Source organism: Cucurbita pepo, chromosome 5 (genome assembly GCF_057944985.1).
Source record: "Cucurbita pepo subsp. pepo isolate OVF chromosome 5, ASM5794498v1, whole genome shotgun sequence".
Classification (NCBI taxonomy): Eukaryota; Viridiplantae; Streptophyta; class Magnoliopsida; order Cucurbitales; family Cucurbitaceae; genus Cucurbita; species Cucurbita pepo.
Genome location: NC_141802.1, coordinates 17,689,586 through 17,705,787, shown reverse-complemented (window position 1 = coordinate 17,705,787; position 16,202 = coordinate 17,689,586). Strand labels below are relative to the sequence as shown.

The window sequence follows — 16,202 nt, the reverse complement described above, 5'->3', positions numbered from 1 at the left end:
ACGAACCACTGCAGTTCGATTGGCAAGCTGTGGATCCTACAGCAGTCGAGTCTTGGCTAGAGTCAATCGACTATCTTTAAGTATAGGAATTGGCTATACTCGTAGATATGCACACCCATAGTGCTTTTAGAAGATTTGGTGGTTGAGATAGATGGAGGAATAAGAGGAAGTTTGATCGTGGTTCTTCGGGATCGCAGCAGCGAGCGTCTCGGAACCAACCAGACCAACAACTGCCACAATGTGAGGAAAGGCATGCTTGCAAACAATGTGGAAGAAGCCACATAGGCCAGTACAGAGCTGGAATTGATAGCTGCTATGGTTGTGGCTAGACTGGGCGTTGTATAACAAACGGCCCGAACAAGAGAACCACAAATCCTAGTCGACCATCGGGGTTGAACAAGAAGAGTAAGGGTGGCGCAAAGCAGACCCAAGGCTATGAGTGACTTCGATGTCATTCTAGGAATGGAGCGGTTGGCAGAGCATCATGCCAACATTAATCGCCACAAAAGATAAACCATATTTCAACCTCTCTCGAGAAAGAGTACTCGATTTAGGGGGTCAACGTCAAAGAGCTTTCTCAGAGTTCTAAACTAATAAACTAGTCGATGTAGGACTCCTCTCCCAACAATCTTCAACCGATATTACCTCAGTTCCAACCGTAAATGAGTTTCTAGACATATTTCTCAATGAGTTACCACTAATGTGATACACCAACTGTAACCGTCCAAGCCCACCGCTAGCAAATATTGTCCTTTTTGGGTTTCCTTAAAGGTTTAAAAACTCGTCCACTAGGGAAAGGTTTCCAAATCTTTATAAGGAATGTTTTGTACCCCTCTCCACCCGATGTGGGATCTCACAATCCACCTCCTTGGGTGCCCAGCGTCCTCGCTGGCACACCGTCCAATATCTAGCTCTGATACCATTTGTAACAGCCCGAGCCTACCGCTAGTAGATATTATTCTATTTGGACTTCCTCTTCCGAGCTTCCCCTCAAGGTTTTGAAAAGCGTCCACTAGGGAAAGGTTTCCAGACTCTTAACAGAAATGTTTCGTACCCATCTCCAACCGAAGTGGGATCTCACACCAACGGAACAAAATGCTCCCAAAGATTCATCTCTAACAAAACAATGACTAGACGTACAATTCAACTGCTATCACGATACGATATATAACCCAAGCACCCATTTAACCACAAGATCCCTAGCTACTCATGTTTTAACTACTTACCTCGCTGCAACGAGGCGTTAAGTGAGTCGGGCTACACAGAACTCTACGACTCTCTATCTAGAAACCGTCCATACGACCTATAACTTAGTGCTACGATACCGGACCAGTCAAATTCCCCTTACAATTCTAGAAAAAAGCCTAATGCTCTGATAGTTTAAGTCCTTACGTTTTCAAATATACCCATAAACTGCCATAGATCTAATTTATCAGACATTAATTCCAAGAACTTCACAGGATTAAATTTACGATAAATAAAGTAATTATATTCCTTAATCACAAAAACATATGAGATTATCAATCAATAACATTAATCTTACTTATAATTACCTTATTTTTTCCGAAATTTCAGACATCAAACAAAAAACCCTCGAATATTTACCTGAAATTCCGACAAAGAATCCGGAAATGCTCCAAATGGCGTTCAGAAAACCCATCAGAAACCTCCCTTTCGCCGCCTAACCAGCCGTTTACTGCCGTGTCGGAGCCGGAATATTCGGTAACGGCCCGCTTCAGACGCCCTCTCGCCGGCGAGGAATTGTAAGCTTCTTACGAAGGGGATTGTTTTTCTTATTTGCTAATCCACCGAAACACGTGTAAAAAACAGAGAGATTGAGTTGAAGAAATGCCTACACGTGTAAAAAATAATATAATTTTTAAAAATTTAAAAAATTATTTATTAAACAATTTGGAGGATTATTCAACAACTGTCCAAATATTACACTTTTCTATTTATTATTTATTTAATTAATTATTAAAATTAGCCCATGGGTTGTTCTAATTTGAATACTGAAATAATTTTCTCAAAAAGCGCAAGATGACGTCAGATTGTGAGAAACGTGGCGAATTTTAAGGACTCCACGTTGGCGAGCGTTAGAAGACCATAACTATGGGTGGGGCCAGCTCGATAACTGTCAAATAACGGTAATAAGGAAGTTATTGCCTGTTAGCAAACGTGTCATTTTCCAATTTATTTATTTTTTGCTTATTTCTTTCTTAAAATATTTTTAAATAAAAAATTGTAAATTTAATTTTTAAAAATTTAAATGTAAATATTTATCCTCTAAGATTAATTAAAATTCTCGTATATAAATAATGTTTTTAATTTATAAAATTATAAACTATAAATTTTAACTGAGTATAAATTTTACGGTTTATTTTTTCTTAAATAAATTGAGATTCAATCATCTAAATTTGACAGTAAATTTTCTTTGATGGTGTCTCGATTACGTCATGTTGTGATTTTGACCTAGATAGGAGTGAACATCTTGGTTAGTGGAATTCAAACCATAACGACATGAATCCAACAAGTACGTGTAAACCTAAATCTAATGATAATATCTTTTTCTTGCTACGACATTTAGTGATTCTTTGATGAGTGTTACAGTTGTTATCGTCGATTAACTCGATGAAGCACAAAGTTGTTATTGACACGAGAATAAGAAGTGAGTTGCATATAAATCGACGTTGTAGAACAAAGTACAAACGTGATATCATTTTAGATAATAATAAAATAATCTCATTGTACTAGTTTATCGACGTGGTTGGTGTTGTTAGTTTCCATTACATTAATAAAAACAATGCAACAATGTTCGAGACTTGATAACTTCTACAACTACTGTAGCGCATCGTGCAATGTTTACCTATCGTAGGTGCAACGTTGCTCGTGGTCACCTACACCCACATCCTCCACTGTCTCAAGCCAAGGTTCAACGTGCAATGTCAAATCTCGCAACCCTACATCGACTATAAGTTGTCAAATTTGTCGATTTACGACCAACGAATGTTTGAGCTTCGTCAAATTTTGTGTATGACTCACATACCAAAAAACCCTGTTGTGAAACTCCACAAAACCGACCGAATAATGAGTCCCCATAGAACTACAAAAAAAAAAAAAAAAAAAAAAAAACTAACAAGAGACTTACTCACCGTTCACTTATCTCCCGTTCTTCATCATCTACACCATATGGGATAGTTGTACATGGCGTGTTCAAAAATGCCCTAGAAGTTTATTTTTATCACTTTAATGTAATGTTTCACTACATTCTTATAAGGGTTTTTTTTTTTCAATAAACTTTAAATATCATGAATTTTAATATATGTATTTTAAAGTTTAAATATATAATTAAAGGAGGATGAAAGTTTGGGGATATTTTTTTTTATAATTTTGGAAATACAGGTGGCAGTTTTGAAGGGGTTTTCCGACGTCGGCGGCGGAACAAGGCGGTGGGAGGTGGTATAATCTGGTGGAAGTCCCCATTACCGGCATGCAGACAAAATGTTTAAGCTCATTCTGTCACCATCATACAAGAAATTAAATAAATAAAAATTATATTTTTCATGAAAATAAAAAGAAAAAGAAAAAGAAAAAGAAAATTACTTTCCAAAGCAAGCACACTGTACTATAATAGGAAGATTAGTTCCCGTTTCCTGTTCTACGTTTTCTTCGTCCCCCTAGGGCTTTCCCATTAATTTCCCCCTTCTCCATTCCTTCAGGGGACATCTTTGTTATGTAATTCTCAATCTTGAACTCAGATTTCAAACGCTGGGAAAGGCTTCAATCCAATCACCGGCGTTTCTCCGATTTCTCCTTGACATTTCCATGGCCGCCATGTTCTAGGTGGTGAAATTTGGTTTTTGATTTCTTTACTTTCTATGCTCTGAAGGGTTTATGAGCAATTCGTGAATTATTGTTTCTGGGGGTGTGGATTCCACATTCTTAATTTGTATTGGGTTAAGGGGAATCTAGGGTTTTCGAATTGGGGGCTTCTGTCAGGAGGTAGCTGGTTTCAGCTAGTTCGCTGTTAATTTATTTTTTGAAATTTTAATTTGGTGCTAGTCAGATGCGTAATAAATTCGAATCAAGAACTGGGTGATCGGCGCTCGGTGGCGAGCGACTCGTCGATTTGAGGGTTTGGGTTTTTGTATGGAAACTCGGAGCAGAAAGCGGGCGGAGGCCTCCTCAGCAGCCCCTTCTTCTTCGTCTTCTGGTCCTACTACTCGTTCTACCAAGCGCGCTCGTCTCTCTGGTACTTCCTCATTGAATCTTGCTGCACCTACTCTTTCGATCTCAACGCGTTCTCGCTCTACTCGAACCCAAGAACCGTCTGCCACCAGTACTCCAATGGACTCCACCAATGAATCATCGGGGTCACGCCGTCGAGGGAAGAACTCTGATAAAGAAAATTCGGATAAGGGAAAGGAGAAAGAACACGAGGTTAGAATTGGGGATAGAGAAAAAAATGCGGAGCAAAGCTTTGGGCTTAATATTGAAGGCAGTGGCGGTGGAGAGGATGACGATAACGACAGTGAAGGAGGGATGGGAGTCTTGCAGCATAATTTATCCACGGCAAGTAGCGCCCTTCAAGGACTTTTGAGGAAACTCGGTGCTGGACTGGATGATTTACTTCCTTCTTCTGCAATTGCATCGGCTTCTTCCTCACAGCAGAGAGGACGGCTTAAGAAGATCTTGTCTGGGTTGAGAGCGGATGGAGAAGAAGGGAGGCAAGTTGAGGCATTGACACAACTTTGTGAGATGCTCTCAATCGGCACCGAGGAATCTCTAAGTACCTTCTCTGTAGATTCCTTTGTCCCTGTCCTTGTCGGGTTACTTAATCACGAAAGCAATCCAGATATAATGCTTCTAGCGGCCAGGGCACTAACCCATCTGTGTGATGTCCTGCCTTCATCATGTGCTGCTGTCGTTCATTATGGTGCTGTTTCCTGCTTCTGTGCGAGATTGCTAACTATAGAATACATGGACTTAGCTGAACAGGTTTGTTCTTCACATTCGTCTTAGTCCTTGTTAAACATGGGAGTACAAATTGAAATTGGTAGCAATTGCGATCGAACTTGTCTTGTACAGTTTGGTGATCATGAGGAAATGAGACTGGATGTTGGCTAGTAGATTATACAGTTTTGTCTCGTTTCGTCTTGTCTCTTTTTAATAACTGATATGTATTCTTTGCTTGTATGATGGTTTCATGCACCTTGTATGTTATGCATCAAAATTCCATAAGTTCATGTTTTCTCTAGTCTGAGATGATGGTACTAATAGTAGTAAGTTTCTATCAACAGTCCCTGCAAGCTTTGAAGAAGATATCCCAGGAACACCCTACTGCCTGCCTGCGTGCTGGTGCTCTTATGGCTGTGCTTTCATATTTAGATTTCTTCTCCACAGGAGTTCAGGTAACTGATGGTAGTTGACCCTACTGCTTCGCGGATTTTGGATACTGTCAAAGATTGGACTTGATTTTCATCGGAGTTATTGTAATTACTTGTTAACTATTATAATTTTGTTGAAATTGTATCATAGCGAGTCGCATTGTCAACTGCTGCTAATATGTGCAAGAAGCTTCCTTCAGATGCAGCCGACTTTGTGATGGAAGCTGTTCCCCTGCTAACCAACCTTCTTCAGTATCATGATGCAAAGGTAAGTGGCTGCAGTCTCTGCTAACAAATCTGAGATTGGAGGTTTCTTTGGTAGATAGAATCGTTGCTTTTTATGGTGTATATTTAGTTATAGTGTAATGAAAGGGGTTTTCCCTAGAGGGTTTGGCTCATTTTTGCATCTCTTTGGGTGAGATCTCACATCGGTTGGGGAGGAGAATGGAACACCCTTAAAAGTGTGGAAACCTCTCCCTAACAGATGCGTTTTGAAAACCTTGAGGGGAAGCCCGAAAGGGAATGCCCAAAGAGGACAATATCTTCTAGCGGTGGGCTTGGGCTTTTAGAATGGTATCAGAGCCAAACATCGGGCGATGTACCAGCGAGGACGCTGTTCCCCGAAGTGGGGGTAGACACGAGACGGTTTGCTAGTAAGGACGCTGGGCCTCGAAATTTGGTGGGGTTCACATCAATTAGAGAAAGGAACGAGTGCCAGCGAGGACGTTGGGCCTTGAAGTGGGGTGGATTGTGAGATCCCACATCGATTGGGGAGGAGAACGAAACACCCTTTATAAGGGTGTGGAAACCTCTCCCTAGCAGATGCGTTTTAAAAACCTTGAGGGGAAGCCGGAAAGGGAAAGCCCAAAGAGGATAATATCTGCTAGCGATGGGCTTGGGCTGTTACACTTTGTGAGTTTCTGCCATCAAACCTATTTGTAATGTTCCTTTTTACTGTTTATTTTCTTCTATTTATGACAATTGACTTTCACTCCTTGAAGATTTTGGAGGTTATTTTTGGGTTCTAGGCCTATTTTTTCTGCGACATGGTTGTTTGTTCTTGTTTTTTAAGGAAAAACAGTCAGCAAATGTGAGATAGTCTTCTTGTTTCTTCATCCATCTGACTTTCTTGTTGGTAGGTGTTGGAGCATGCTTCTGTTTGTTTGACTCGTATTGCTGAGGCCTTTGCATCATCTCCAGATAAATTAGATGAACTATGTAATCATGGACTTGTTACGCAAGCTGCCTCACTTATTTCCACTAGTAGCACCGGAGGTGGACAGTCAAGTCTCAGCTCAGCTACTTATACTGTAAGTTCTATATCCCTTTCATATTCTGACGGTTATTTGATTGAGGATCTGATTGTATTTTCACAATTATGCAGGGATTAATCCGACTTCTTTCCACTTGTGCAAGTGGGTCTGCCTTAGGTGCAAAAACTTTGCTGCTTCTTGGGATCAGTGGGATTCTTAAAGATATACTGTCTGGTTCTGGTGTGTCTACCAATTCACCTGCATTAAATAGACCACAAGAGCAGGTAGGTTCTGCTAATTTTCAAGGTCATCATACTCGATAGTTGGTAATCATTTTCCTTGGGACAACAACTCTTGTCGTTCCTTTGGGTTTTTCGTCTCATTTGTACTCTAACCGTAGAAGTTTAATTCTCATTTGTGATGTGACTAGCACATCCCTTTACCTCATATTCTTCAAATCTTTTTATTTTTAAAATTTTTTCTCAATTCCAAGCCTCAGTTACTAATTTTTTTTCCTTGAAAATAGTTCAGTTTCTTGGGTAAGTCAATTTAAGTGAATACGAGTAGCCCATCCGTCTTCCTAGAAAGATATTATATTCCCATCCTGGATAAGGAATTTTCTTCAACCACTTTTTTTTTTTTGGATGAAATACCGAACCTTGTAAGAGGAGTCGAGGGCATGCATGCTAGCATGGAGACTCATTTATATTTTAAAAAAAGAAATTGTAATTACCACGTCAATATTATTTGTGCCAACTGGAGTGCTTTCTTGTCCTCTATTGTATCTCTTCTTTTTATTTGATAAAAGGTGTTCATTTTCAAAAAGAAACGAAGGAAAATGAGATATAATGGAAATGCATTTGAGATTTCCAAATCAATTCATGAAACTGAGTCTTATGGTCTTGGTAGTGGGAAGAACATTTTTGAAATATCAATAGAATTGAAAGGTGGAATGTAAAACTAAATTAAAATATGTATCTTCAAAGCATTATATGAATATATAAATTGTTAGATTCTTATTTTGTATTATTTGTTCACATGATTGTGTTTTTAAAGTTGGTACTGTTGAGGTGGCCATTATCATTTTTTTTTTCTTTTGAAGATACTTGATCTACAGCAATGGTTGTTGTTGTTAATGCTTTTAGGGATATGATTACTTCTTATTTTGTAATAACTGAATCAGAAGCGTGCTGGACATATTTTGAATCTAATGATAAATCATTGTTAGCAAGCATTGGGAAACTAATTTGGTTCAAGCAATAAGACTAGTGGTATGGTAAGGGTTGCCAGATAAGAGTCCAGGATCTTGGTAAATGTGGTTGAATGTAAATCTCTTTTTATTTCCTTGAAATAGTTTGGTGACTAAAAAAATGTAAATTGCCATCTTCTTCTGTTTTTCGTCAACAGTTATCTGTTGTACTCTAATACCTTATATTGGAGGTCATTATGTTTCTTATTTAGGAAATTGTCGAGAGTTTAACGTCTTTTCCTGTCCTCTAACAGTTTGATTACTATTCAATGTTCAGATTTTTGAGATAGTCAACTTGGCAAATGAGCTTCTACCCCCTCTGCCTCAAGGAACCATTACTTTTCCGCCCAACTTTAATTCGTTTGTGAAAGGACCTGTCGTCAAGAAGCCTTCTACTAGTGGTTCTGTGAAAGATGAAGATCCAACTGCTGGTGCCCCTGAGGTTTCAGCTCGTGAGAAACTCTTAAAGGATCAGCCCGAGCTCCTACATCAGTTTGGAATGGATCTCCTTCCTATTTTAATACAGGTCTGTATAGAATATTGTACTTTTTTTAGAGCCTTAGAGATCTTTTCTGGTTCAGTTAGTACTGAAATTGTGCTCTTTGGTCAAATAGATCTATGGGTCCAGTGTGAATGGTCCAGTACGTCATAAATGTCTCTCAGGAATTGGAAAATTGATGTATTTCAGCACTCCAGAGATGATACAATCGCTATTGAATGTGACTAATATAGCAAGGTAGTTAACTTCAGTCTGCATAAGATTTCTATGCTTGCTTTTGTTGTGGCACTGAATTTTTCATTTCTTGATTTAGTTTTCTAGCTGGTGTTTTGGCGTGGAAAGATCCACACATATTGATTCCTGCTCTCCAAATTGCTGAGATTCTTATGGAAAAGCTTCCTGAAACATTTTCCAAGATGTTTCTTCGAGAGGGTGTTGTTTATGCTGTTGACCAGCTTATCTTAGCCGATAACCAAAATTCTGCTTCCCAAGCTGCTTCCGTTGAGAAGAATAACAACTCTGCATCTGGAACTTCATCACGCACTCGACGTTATAGAAGGCGCAGTGGAAATATGAATCTGGATGGAAGTTCACTGGATGAAAACAAGAATCCTGTTTCTGGTAGTGGTGTTCCACAGGGTTCAGTGGAGGCTCCATCAGTTAATTCTAATCTCCGAACTGCTGTGAGTGCCTATGCCAATGCTTTTAAAACCAAGTACTTCCCTTTAGATCCGGGAGATGTTGAAGTTGGAGTTACGGATGATCTCTTACGTCTGAAAAATCTGTGTGTCAAGTTGAGTACTGGTATTGATGATCAGAAGACTAAATCAAAAGGGAAGTCAAAAGCTTCAGGGTCTCGCCAAGATGATATTATTACTAATAAGGAAGAGTGTTTAACTGGTGTAATATCTGAAATGCTAATTGAATTGGGAAAAGATGATGGTGTTTCCACATTTGAATTTATTGGTAGTGGCGTTGTTGGAGTTCTGCTTAACTACTTTTCCTGTGGATACTTCTCTAAAGGAAGAATTTCGGAAGCTGAGTTGCCCAAGCTTCGGCGACAAGTACTTAAAAGATTTAAATCATTTATTTCTGTTGCCCTTCCTACAAGCATTAATGTGGGAACAGTAGCTCCTATGACAGTCTTAGTTCAAAAGCTACAGAGTGCTTTGTCCTCTTTGGAGCGTTTTCCCGTTGTCTTGAGCCATTCTTCTAGATCATCCAATGGTAGTGCACGTCTTTCCTCTGGGCTAAGTGTATTATCTCAGCCATTTAAGTTACGACTGTGTCGAGCCCAAGGAGAAAAATCACTTCGTGATTATTCATCAAATATTGTTCTGATTGATCCATTGGCAAGTTTAGCAGCTGTAGAAGAATTTCTGTGGCCTAGAGTTCAGAGAAGTGAATCTGGTCAAAAACCTTCAGCATCATCTGCTGCAAACTCGGATTCAGGAACAACCCCGACAGGAACTGTTGCTTCAACTCCTAGTTCAACCACTCGCCGTTACCCTACTAGGCACAGATGGTCGATGACTATTGGAGAAAGAGCAGGGAAGGAATCTTCACAGGAGAAAAACACTTCAAAGGGGAAGGGGAAAGCTATTCTAAAGCCTGCTTGGGAGGAGAAGAGAGGCCTACAAACTAGAAATTCTACCCGTAGAAGATCAGCTGTGAACAAGGATGCCCAAATGAAGCCTGCAAATGGAGAGACCACTTCTGAGGTATTTTTTTTTCTCAACCGGGGGAATAATATAAATCAATAATCCAAAGATGACACAATACTATTGTAAGTCTAGGAGTAGATGACAAATTTAAATGGGGTTCTGAAACAGTCTTCTTTCTGTTGATTCGTTTTTTTATTAAAAAGTATACTATTTTGGAATTACAGCAAAGATTTAGTTTACGATTACATTCTATTGCTGCAAACACCTTCATACGTTATGATTTGCATAAGAAGAAGTGATATGCTTTAGATCATGGGTATGTAGATGCATTACCACTACTCTAGCTTTAGCGTGTAGGAGTATCCCCTTTTCGTTTCCTCCTTCACACTTAAAGTGAAAAAAAAAAAGGACCATTTACAAAGATTTAGTACATGTCAATTTGATAATCTGATTTTGATGGTATGTTTCTTATACTTCGTAGGATGAAGAATTGGACCTGTCCTCCATCCAGATTGATGATTCTTTAGTGATTGAGGATGATGATATTTCTGATGATGAAGATGATGACCAAGATGATGTATACAATTTTATTCTTTTTCTTTTTTACCACAACTTGATGCGTTTATACAAGTCTTCTTTTCATTGACATTGCAATGAAATCACTTTATATGTTCAACTTTTTTTTTAAAGTTTCTTTCATATAATCTTATTACTTTTCACAGAGAGGTGAGATCTGCATGTTAATCTACTTGACTGATTTTTCTTCATGCTTCTTGGTTCTTTCAATTCAGGTGCTGCAGGATGACTCTCTTCCTGTTTGTATGCCTGAAAAGGTGCATGATGTCAAATTGGGTGACGCAGTTGAAGATGGTGATGCTGGTCCAGCTACAAGTGATAGCCAGATTCATTCAGCTTTTGGCTCTGTCAGTAGAGCGGCTGCAGTCAGGGGTTCAAGGGGAGGTATGTCATTTGCTGCTGCTGCTATGGCTGGGCTTGGATCAGCTAATGGCAGGGCTTTCCATGGAAGTCGGGATCAACAGGGACGTCCTCTCTTTGGTGGCTCCAATGATGACCCAAAATTAGTCTTTTCTTCTGGTGAGAAGCAGCTTGATAGACATTTGACAATATACCAAGCTGTTCAACGGCAGCTTGTATTGAACGAGGATGATGATGAGAGGTTTGCTGGTACTGGCAGTGACTTCTTATCTAATGATGGGAGCGGTTTATGGGGTGATATATATACCATCACATATCAGAGGTCAGATAATCAATGCGAGAGGGCTTTAGCTGGGGAATCAAGCTCCTCTAAATCTAAATCTACCAAATGTGTATCAACTTCCAGTTCAAATTCAGAGTCTCAGTTCCATCAAATGTCACTTCTAGACAGTATTTTACAAGGAAAACTTCCATGTGATTTGGACAAATCTAATCCTACATATGATATATTATCTTTACTGCATGTACTGGAGGGATTGAATCAGCTTGCTCCACGCTTAAGGGCACAAATAGTCTCTGATCATTTTGCAGAGGGAAAGATCTCTACACTTAATGAGTTGGGTGGAATTGGTGGAAAGGTTCCTCATGAGGAATTCATCAATAGTAAGCTTACTCCCAAATTGGCTCGACAAATTCAGGATGCTCTTGCATTATGCAGTGGGAGCCTCCCTTCGTGGTGTTACCAATTGACTAAGGCATGTCCATTCTTGTTTCCTTTTGAGACCCGGCGACAGTATTTCTTTTCAACTGCATTTGGGCTGTCACGTGCATTATATCGTCTACATCAGCAACAAGGAGCTGATGGTCAAGGAACAGTAAATGAGCGAGAGGTAAGGGTTGGAAGATTGCAGCGCCAAAAAGTTCGTGTCTCACGTAATCGAATATTGGATTCTGCTGCAAAAGTTATGGAGATGTATTCTAGCCAAAAGGCCGTCCTTGAAGTAGAATATTTTGGCGAAGTGGGAACTGGATTAGGTCCTACCCTTGAATTCTACACACTTTTAAGTCATGAGTTGCAGAGGGCTGGACTTGGGATGTGGAGGTCTAATTCTTTACAAGAGTCGATCGAAAGTAGTGAAGATGAGCAGCTTGGAAAGGCTAAAGATGCCAATACTGATATCATCCAATCTCCTCTTGGGTTATTCCCACGACCTTGGCCACCAAATGCCAATTCTTCCGAGGGCAGCCAATTTTCGAAGGTTATTGAATATTTCCGGCTTGTTGGTCGTGCGATGGCCAAAGGTCTGCAAGATGGAAGACTATTGGATCTACCACTCTCAACAGCATTTTATAAGCTTGTTCTTGGTCAAGTAAGTCAGTTGCATGATATGCCTTCTTTTTTCATTCTTAAATTTTGCTTATTTATTAATTTTAAGCGAATTTTAATTTTCAGGATCTTGATTTACATGATGTCCTCTCATTTGACCCTGAGCTAGGGAAGAATTTACAAGAATTGCAGGCTCTTGTTCGTCGGAAACATCTTTTAGAATCGACCAATGGTGATAATGAAAATACAATTTCCAACTTGTCCTTCCGCGGGGTTGCAGTAGAAGATCTCTCCTTGGATTTTACACTACCTGGTTATCCGGACTATGTTTTGAAGCCAGGAGATGAAACTGTATATTATAAAAACTTTAGTTATCCATCTCCCATTGTCATGGTTAAATAGACTTTTTAACATTAGATACATTTTCAGGTTAATATTCACAACTTGGAGGAATACATATCCCTTGTATTAGATGCCACTGTTAAGACTGGCATAATGCGACAAATGGAAGCATTTACTGCAGGATTCAATCAGGTAACTCTACCAATGATATTTTTTTCTTTAATGTGGTATTGTAAAGTTCCATTAAGATGGGCTATTAAACGACCTTTTAGACACTTACCGAGGTAGAAATATCTCTCTAGTCTTCAAACTACGATGTTGTGAAGCCTCGTATTGGTCTCAACAAACCTACTGAATTGGGGGATTCCACAGTAAATAGATGATGAATTGCATGCTTTGTGCACTTGTGGACTATAGTATGACATTATAACTTTCTTGGCTTCAATTTTTATTGCTTTTCCTACCTTACACTGATTAATCAATCGTGTCTCCCCTTATGATTTATTTGTCTATGTTCATATACTAATTCTAATTTTTAGCTTTCTGAATATAGGCTTCGAGCGCTCTTTTGTTGCCTATGGTACTGTATTCACTGGGAAAAATATTGTCGTTATTTGTCATTTGTAATTTGTGACATTGGTCTCGATATGTTTTATTATTGGTCTTGATATATTTTATTATTGGCTTTTTATTATGTTTGTGACAAAGCAACTTGGGTGCGGGATTCAAACCAGTGATGGACTATTACCCAATGTTTTTAATCATTGATCAACGGGAATTGGGAGTTCTGAACTTGCATATTAATATATAAACTACAGCTTCTGCATATTTTTTCTTTTCCCCCATCTTTAAATGTGCATGTGTTGTCTTCGTCCTTTCCCTATTTTTGATTCTTGATGTTTGAAATACAGGTTTTTGACATATCGGCATTACGCATATTTATTCCCCACGAGTTGGACCATTTGCTATGTGGTCGTAGAGAATTGTGGAAGGTAAACTGCGAAATTTTCATGTTAGACCGACCTACTACTAAAAAGCTGGTTTTGGAGTTCTTATGTTATTTTGTTGTAATTTGCTTGTCAAAACAATAGTAATATTACGTCGTGTTTTTTAGGCTGACACTCTTGCCGATCATATTAAATTCGATCATGGATACACCGCCAAGAGTCCTGCAATAGTCAATGTGAGTTCTTTTTTCCATAACTTCAGAATAGCATGATTTATTGATGCGTGGTGCTCATATATTCTGTTATGGAATACGTGATCCTCGTATGTTCTCTTATGGCGTTCGTAGTTTCTCGAGATTATGGGCGAATTCACACCAGAGCAGCAGCGAGCTTTCTGCCAGTTCGTAACAGGTGCACCTAGGCTTCCACCAGGAGGCCTTGCAGTGTTGAACCCAAAATTGACTATTGTGAGAAAGGTTTGTATGAAGGAATAGTTTATACTTGATATTATATTCACAGAAACGTCTTTTAAGTTTCTAAACACTGTTGGCCTGGTTGTGGCTTGTGTGTGTTTTAGAAGCTCGTAATGATGAATTTGCTTTATTTGTTCAACATTGAATCAATGAGTCTTAGCTTTTATTCACTTTTATCCTTGCAGCACTCGTCAACAGCGACTAATGCAGCCACCGGCGGGGTAGGGGCTTCCGAATCAGCAGATGACGATTTGCCTAGTGTTATGACGTGCGCCAATTACCTTAAGCTTCCTCCATACTCAACCAAGGTACTACTTATTCAAACTTTGATTGATGATGAGAACGTTTTAAAGTGTAGTTTACTCCAACATGGTATGTGAATGAATGATCGGTATTGTTGTATGCAAACAGGAAATAATGTACAAGAAACTAATCTACGCGATCAACGAGGGGCAGGGATCTTTCGATTTGTCATGAGTTCTTGGGACTAACCACAACTTGTGTATACTATTAACATGGAATACTCGGGCCAACGGATCGTGTTTGTCTGCAATAGTTTTGGCAGCGGGTGTCAAGAGAGAGCAGTTCTTCTTTTCCTTTGCTTTTGGAGTTGTACATTCATATTTTGACCATTGTGTTGTTTATTGTGCTCTCTTTCATAGGGGGAGGAGCAATTGGCCAGATTTTCAGGAAAACAAGGTAGAGGGAGTTTTTGAACTACTTTTTGTGTCAGTTCCAAGGTTTAGGATATTATGTAAATAAGTAGGAACTGTTGGATTCCCTCTTCACCTGGGTGGTGGTGGTGGTGGTGGTGGTGGTGGTGTTTGGTTATATTGGCTGTAAACATGCATCTCATAAAATATGATTGGAAGGGGAAATAATCAAAATTCAATATTCATTGCATTCTTTTTGCTTCTCACTTCAAAGCAGTAGGCTACAACATACTCACATTTGTTGTATCACATGGCCTGACCCTTATCTTTCCAAGCATGCTTGTTTTATGCACCTCTGTTTTTTCCTTCCTTTCTATTGTCTTTCTAAGGCTCGCCCAAGGAGGAGGGTTGGTAGTTCAAAAATCAAACTCATAATTAATGTATTTTGTTCTTCCCTTCTAGTTGACGTGCGATCTTATCTTATATTCTGTCCTCACATACTCTACTTAATGATCGACTCTGAGACCATTTGTAATAGCTCCAGTTCCACCCTCTTTAGGGGCCCTCACTACCAGACAAACTAGTGACTGGTTCTAATATCATTTGTACTCGGTGAATGTCTATGATACCATTTGTAATAAATATCTCAAGTTCCATCCTCGGCCTCTCATTGCTACACCACCCAGTGACTAGCTTTAATATCATTTGTAATTGCCAAATTTCACCCTTCTTAGGGTTCTCATGGCCATACTACTCAGTGGCTGGCTTTGATACCCCACACCATCCAGTGACTGGTTCTGATACCATTTGTAATAGTCAAGTTTCATCCTCCTTAGAGCCCTTTGCCACACTACCCAATGACTGGCTCTGATACCATTTGTAATATCTCAAGTTCCACCCTCCTGAGCCTTCAAGGTCACACCATCCAATGACTGGCTCTGATATCATTTGTAATAGCTAAGTTCCATCCTCCTTATTGCTACATCACCCAGTGACTAACTCTAATACATTTGTAATATCTCAAGTTCACTGGTAGAACAAAAATTCATTTTTTTCTTTATTTTTTATTAAATTTTTATTTGGTAACCTAAATATGTTTTCACAAAAAAAAAAAAAAAAAAAAAAAAAAAAAAAAAAAAAAATAATAGCATACGGATTTCAAATATTTTTTTAAATTGGAAGAATATTACTTCATTTAAAAGAATAATAATAATAATCAATGAAATGAAATGAAGCTAAAATGTTGGTTTAAGCCTTTCTTCTCCTTATTATATTTAAAGAGACGAGACGTTGCGGACCTATATTCGCCGTTCCCTCCAAAACTTTAATTTCCCGTCCATGCCATTCCGAACGATTCTGCATTCCAATTTCCAACAGACGAGCAAGAGCCGCAAGCTATGGCCAACGAAGATGGCGATCTCGATCTTCTCCTTTACTCTTCAAGATAAAGTTGTTGAAACTACTCCTGGAAC

The 16,202-nt window shown here is 39.0% G+C and overlaps 1 protein-coding gene across 1 annotated transcript; it reads left to right on the top strand.

Annotated features, from left to right (window-relative positions):
* The first annotated feature begins 3,626 nt into the window (after positions 1 to 3,626).
* LOC111795198 (E3 ubiquitin-protein ligase UPL3) lies at positions 3,627 to 14,980 on the top strand. The gene is made up of 17 exons (XM_023677489.1): positions 3,627 to 4,998; positions 5,301 to 5,411; positions 5,539 to 5,655; positions 6,527 to 6,697; positions 6,772 to 6,924; positions 8,167 to 8,415; positions 8,504 to 8,625; positions 8,702 to 10,109; positions 10,534 to 10,629; positions 10,844 to 12,358; positions 12,442 to 12,666; positions 12,745 to 12,849; positions 13,569 to 13,649; positions 13,772 to 13,840; positions 13,952 to 14,080; positions 14,263 to 14,385; positions 14,489 to 14,980. Exons 1-17 carry the CDS (start codon positions 4,150 to 4,152, stop codon positions 14,552 to 14,554), a joined length of 5,589 nt encoding a protein of 1,862 aa, XP_023533257.1. The 5' UTR covers positions 3,627 to 4,149; the 3' UTR covers positions 14,555 to 14,980.
* Positions 14,981 to 16,202: the final 1,222 nt, after the last annotated feature.

What these genes read in the sequence shown, in the direction of transcription:
- LOC111795198 (XM_023677489.1), top strand. Translation starts at nt 4,150, where the DNA reads ATGGAAACTCGGAGCAGAAAGCGGGCGGAGGCCTCCTCAGCAGCCCCT. An exon ending in TAAATAGACCACAAGAGCAG is followed by an intron (nt 6,925 to 8,166) that starts GTAGGTTCTGCT and finishes TTCAATGTTCAG; the next exon opens with ATTTTTGAGATAGTCAACTT. An exon ending in GTCGTAGAGAATTGTGGAAG is followed by an intron (nt 13,650 to 13,771) that starts GTAAACTGCGAA and finishes CGTGTTTTTTAG; the next exon opens with GCTGACACTCTTGCCGATCA.